This window comes from Rhea pennata, chromosome Z, assembly GCF_028389875.1.
Source record: "Rhea pennata isolate bPtePen1 chromosome Z, bPtePen1.pri, whole genome shotgun sequence".
In the NCBI taxonomy this organism is placed as follows: Eukaryota; Metazoa; Chordata; class Aves; order Rheiformes; family Rheidae; genus Rhea; species Rhea pennata.
Genome location: NC_084702.1, coordinates 23,719,584 through 23,725,583, shown reverse-complemented (window position 1 = coordinate 23,725,583; position 6,000 = coordinate 23,719,584). Strand labels below are relative to the sequence as shown.

Below are 6,000 nucleotides of genomic sequence, written 5' to 3'. Positions count from 1 at the left end.
ATGCAGAAAAAATCTGCAGCAGGCTTAAGCAGAAATCCACCAACATCTAAAATTATTATTTCAGATACCATGCTGAAAACAACATAAAAAACAGGAGGTTACCTTTCAGTAGTCACTGATGAAGATGTCTCTGGCACATCTTATTCAAGCTTTTAACTCTGGGCTTCCACCAGCTTATTGCTTCACTTGTGGTTCCCTGCACACATCATCTTGGTGGTCATAGTTGCAGTATCTAAAAGTATATGACAAAGTTGAACTATAAAAAAGATGAAAATCAGAATCACCATGAAACACACCTTTGCTTTAGATAAAGATGTTTAGTTTACTTGCAAATCCAATAAAAACATGGCAACTTGAGCATGTGAGAATACATTGTTTCTCTAAGGGACATCCACCTTCCTATTTGTTCGGTTATTCGTCTCTAAGATGGAGCCCTTTTTCTCTCCAGATTCGTTGTCTTTTTCTCTGAAGGGGAATATATAGTGGGTCTACCAAGCCTTCGTGGTGGAGATAATGATGATGAAACTGCAAGCTTTCAAATCAGAGACAACTTAAGCAAAGTTAGAGCTTGCTTTTTTTTTTTTTTTTTTTTTTTAGGAAAAGCATTTTAGAATAATATATTTTAAATCATAACTAAATGCAGGAGAATCCCTGTATTCAGAAGTAAAAGCTGCTCTTTGCGTTCTGCCTGCAGACAGGCGCGCCCACCTCTCTCCAAACTCCTCCGGGGTGGATATAAATGCCTGTTTCTCTCTCCGGGGTGGATATAAATGCGTGTTTGTCTTTCAAAGCTAGGCGCCTTCGCACCTCTTGCGAACATTAGCATAATAAAACTGTGAGCTGCTGCTTGCATACGTGACGTACGGACCGCCATGGCTTCTTCTTGTTTACAGCGGGAACACCAAACCCCAAAGGCACCGCGCAAGAGGCGCGTTTCCCCCGCGCGACGAAGCCCCAAAGCCGGGGCGCGCCCGCGCCCCCCGGGGCAGCGACCACGCCCCGCCCCAGGCCCCGCCCCTCAGCCCCCGGCCCCGCCCCCAGGCTCCGAGTCCCGCCCCCCAGGCCCCGCCCCTCCGGCCCCGCCCTTCCGCGCGGCCCTGGGCCGCCGCCGGCGTGCCGCGCGCGGCTCGCTCCTCCGCGAGGCCGCTGACCCGGAAGCGCTCTGCCCCGCCCCTCCCGGCCGGCCCCGCCCCTCCCGGCCGGCCCCGCCCCGCCCCGCCTGGCTCGGCGCGGCGCGGCGCGGAAGATGGCCGAGTCCCCCGAGGAGGTGGCAGTGCTGGTGCAGCGGGTGGTGAAGGACATCCGCAACGCCTTCAAGCGCAACCCCCACATGTGAGTGCGGGGGGCCGGGCCGGCGGGAGCCCTGTCGGCCCGTCGAGCCGCCCGGGCTGCCGGTAACGGCCGTTGGCGCCTCAAGGGCCGCGCGGCGGGGGGAGGGGCGCGGTGGCCCCGCCCGGGGCGCCGGTAATGGGCGCGGAGGCCCAGGGAGGGGGAGTCCCGGTTGCACCGGCCGTTACCGGGCCCCGGTCGGGGCCGCCCTGCCCCGCCAGCGGCCGTTACCTCGGGGCCCCGCTGCGGCCAGGGGTCGGACCCTCCGGGGCGGGAGCTGGTCGCGCGTACACGCCTCAGCCCGCTGCATGATTTAAGGCACGTTTTGGGAAGGCGGGGGTTAAATGAACGTTGCTTTCAATTTCAGATATCTTCCTTAACGTGTGTGCCCAAACAGAGCAAGTTGTTAACCGCTAATGTGCTCTTCGCTGTCGTTTTTATTCTAAATAAAAGCAGATACTTGTCCTGGGATTTTATGTAACTCTTAGACGCTGATACGACAGGCACTTCGTGCAAAGCGTAACTGTGCTGGTGTTTCTAGTCAATTGTTCTTAAAAGATCTAAAATAGTTTGATCACTATGCTGTAAAAATGAAGTTCATAAAGCAGGAAAATGAATACTTATTGTTCTTAGTCATGGAAACCTGCAAAGTCTGTAAAATTTGGAAGTGATAAGGATCTTTTTAAACACAAATCCTTAAATGAACTTTATTTGATTATGAGGTCTACCTCTCTTCAGTTCATAATGCAACTGAGAGTGGGCTGATGTTGCATATAGATCAATCAAGCATGCAAAGCTCCCTGAAGACGGCGGGAATCCATGTGTGTTATATGTCACAGCATTAGAGCTGATGGAAGCAAATCTCAAAATTCAAACCCACTCAATTGCATCTTTGTACAAACAGTGCACTTTCTTGACTAATGCTGTGAAATTTGCTGTAGCTTTGTGCATGTCTCTTAATGAGGATTCTGGTGCTTTTCACTGTGGATTGTTTTGAAGAGTTGAGATGACTGTGTAAATAGGAGCTGCTATTACTGTCCTTGAGAATCAGGTTTATCTAACAACCTAGAAGTCAGAAAGTCTGCATTTTATTTTCAATTCTATTATTGACCAGCTTTGAGTCCTTTATTTAGGTACCTCCCTTATTTCTGTGTCTGTTCACATCCTTTGTTTCAAGACATAAACTGTTTGGAGAAGCAACTTTCTGTTTATGTAGATTCCCTACTGGTTATGGCAAATGAGAGCGGATAATAACTTCATAATATAAATGTAGAATATTTGTATTGGGCAAAAAAGCTGCAGTGTCTGAGGTGATAGCCTATTATCTGTTCCATAAAATGAAGTGCTAAGCAATTATTTAGGGAATTTTTACTTGCATTTTTTTAATTTAACACTTTGTGTGAAGCAGAGGACTGGAACAAATATCCTCAAGTTTCTATAAATGTTGCTAGCAACTTGGGATGATGATCAGGTTTTAAAATACAGCATATGGAAGTTGTCAAAAAGGAACTACATTTTGCCGTGGAGTTTCAGTTTTAGGTTGTGAGGCATAATGCTCTGTAAAGAGCCAGAATTTGTGAATGAACGTCCTGATTCTTTTTAGTTCCTACTCAGTTGCAAACACTGTTCACTGACAGCAGATTTTGAGTTTGTGTTTTTGAAGAATATGCTGAAAAGTAGGTTGCAAGAGTAATGTGCTCTGAGGCTGATTAACTGTGTCATGCTTAGAGTGAGGAAGTATGTACTACTGTTAGTTTATCTCTCAGAAAAAATAGGGAAATTCTCTCTGCTAGGTTACTGAACTGAGGCTTTGAATTGAAATCATGCATGGCTGGTATGGTCCATATACAGCTCATATACAGGCCCCTCTGCTATTATGCCCCTTGGGTCCTAGGTTGCAGCCCTGCTGATGAGACTTTTTTTTTTTTTTTTTTTTTTTTTTCATGTAAGAGACATCTTATCTTCCTGTTGTTGGCCATGATAGCCATAACTGGTGCAGTTCATGTCAGTTGTTACCCTCTTGAGTGGCCAGTTTGTGTCATAGATCCAAATTTGAGTTCTTTTATGTGGCATGCCTCTAACTCCAGTGAAAATGAGTGGTCTGTCAGGTGCATGATGCTCCTATTAAATTCTCTTACTTCTGTCTGCTGCTCTCCTCTCTGTTACAGCATTTGTGGTCTCTAGTCTTCATTCCTTGTTCATTTACTGCCTTTACATCTGAGTGAATGGACTTTTTCTTCTTTCTCAGTTTTCTAGGGTTTAAAATGAGTGTGGTCTTTTGTAAACACTAAAAAGTAAGTTAAAAATACAGTTTTAGGCTAAATAGAGTATTGAGTTGTTTCTCATTTTTTGTTTTTAATTAAAGTTGGAGCAAGAATATGCATCTTCTTGAGGCAAGTTTATTTCTAGTTAAACATAAAATACAAAATTCATTTTGCCTTGTCTCACTGATAGCTCCATCTTCTTCAGAGGAACAGTAATGTCAGCATGCTAGTTTTCAATTTTGTAAGGTTGTGAAATTTATTGCAAGATGTTTTTACTCAGTTGTACAAATGTAGATCTTGATTAAAACCGTTTACATGAGCTGTCCCACTGGAACTAAATGGATTGCCAACAATGAGCAGATCAATGCTTACGTATGTTCTCAAGAGCAGAACCGCCTCTAGCAAATGGGGCCACAATTGTAGAAATTACAGAATGTCATTATTGTCCCAGGAAACTGCGGATATCTTCAGTTGTAAAAGAAAAAAAATTTTTGTTGGGAGGTTCTTGGTTTTATTTTTAAACTTCCTTTGTTTACACGTGAAATCAAATAGAGATACAGACTGTCATAAAAGCATATGAATTTGATACATGTAATTGGAAAGATAATCTCTTAGATGATAGCCTGGCATTTGAGATCAAAGCTATTTCTAGTTTGCCAAAAATTATTAATGTCAGGTTAGCTCAGTTCAGTTTTTCTGTCTCAATTCACCATATTCTTAATGTGGTAAAAATACCCCACTTCATTTGGTTAGATTTGAAACTGTGAATCGGCGTGTCTCCTGGTGTGATTACAAGCATCTCTGCTGGGGACTCAGAAAGAAAAATACTGTAACTACTTCAAGTTCTTATTGTAGCCGATATGAAATTCTTCTTGCCAATTAACTTTTTAGAGACTGTTCAGTAGCTTTGTAATGTGTTGCTGCTAAGAAATATTCCAAGTAAAAATGATTTGCTTATAATACTTAGGGATAGTGTGTGCCAGTGTAGAGCTTTGTTATTACAGCAAAAGTTTGAGAATTAAAGGAAGATCAATATTGCAGCAAACAATAATAATCTTTTAGAGATTGAAGAACTAATAGCTACAGCTTCTTTAGAAACAAATAGTAGCAAAGAGTACTTTGGATTTGAATAATATCTGACTATTCCATTTGTGGAAGAGATTTTTGGTTGTTCCACTAAGACAGTCACTAATTATAATTTGCAAATTCATTTATTACGTGAAGCACTATACAGTAATTGGAAAAAGGGGTTTCAGAGTTTGGATTTAGGCTACCTCTTTCAAGTGTTGAAAATTCCAAAGGGGAATAGTTTTGTCATGAGACTTACTTAAAATTAAAAAAATAAACCTCTTAAATGTTCATGCTTTGAATTGTATTCCAGTATTAGAAGATTTTTATAATTACAGGAATATTTAACTGCCTAGATCCAGTCATCTTTATCAGTACAATAATATTTGAACCATATTAACTGATTATACTTCATTCAAATTTTAACTCTATCCTGACCATTCATTAATATCCTCTTGCCTATTCTTCGAGGGGAAGTTGGGTTAAAGATGATCTTCTGGAAAAATCAGCTGAGTCCCTTAATGTTGAGATACCAAAAGTTGAAGACTTGTCATGATAACTACTAGAAATACCTCCTTCCCTAACAATACTGTAGTATTATGTTTATTGTGAAAGAGGGAACTTTTTGGGTCATCAGAGTTTTAAAAGTTCGAAGTAGGTTGGTCAGAGTTTAGTTTGGTGTGGACTTTTGAATGGCTGGGTCATCAGGCTGGGGCTCTTCAAGTATGTCCTGCAACAACTGACCAGTATTGATCTGCCATGGTTAAGACAGTAACTGTGAACGAGGTCTGGATTCTGCAGCTCCGGGGTTTATGGACTCCACATTCCTGGATATCTTTCTCAGTCTTAGCAGAGGTTGAAAAGACTCTGTGACTATTGTAGTCACATTAACAAGCTGGTTCTTCTGAGGATAACCTTAGTTAAAATCTTCCTCTTAGTTTTGACTTCCTTCAGGAAACAGAGTGACAGTCACACTAGCTATGTGACTGGTGATGCCTGTATACCAATATTGCTGCAGAACATTTTTGGGTGCATGATGGAGGAGAGACTGCAGGTACTGTGGCTGCTAAGCTGAAAAAATGAATGACCTACTCCATTACTCAGACCTTTTGCAGGACTGAGGCCCCTTCAGGAGCAGCCAGCTGGGAATAGGGGGTAGTTTGGATGAATTGTTCTGGTAAGCCATAAATTAGGCACCCCACCTTAGGTAATTCTGTTCTTCCTTGAGTATTTTAAATCACAAATTTTCTTCTTTCTCAGGAAATGAATGCAGCAAATGGTTTCTGATCTACCCATATCATCAAAAAGAATACTAAATATTTTAGACAATGTCTGCCTA

The 6,000-nt window shown here is 42.5% G+C and overlaps 1 protein-coding gene across 1 annotated transcript in view; it reads left to right on the top strand.

The window, feature by feature from the left end:
- Window positions 1-1,246: 1,246 nt before the first annotated feature.
- The window catches only part of PTAR1 (protein prenyltransferase alpha subunit repeat containing 1), a 32,946-nt gene continuing 28,192 nt past the window's right edge, over window positions 1,247-6,000 (top strand). Inside the window, exon 1 of the mRNA XM_062599729.1 lies at window positions 1,247-1,332. Coding sequence (XP_062455713.1) covers window positions 1,247-1,332 — 86 coding nt within the window. The remainder of the gene's footprint in view (window positions 1,333-6,000) is intronic.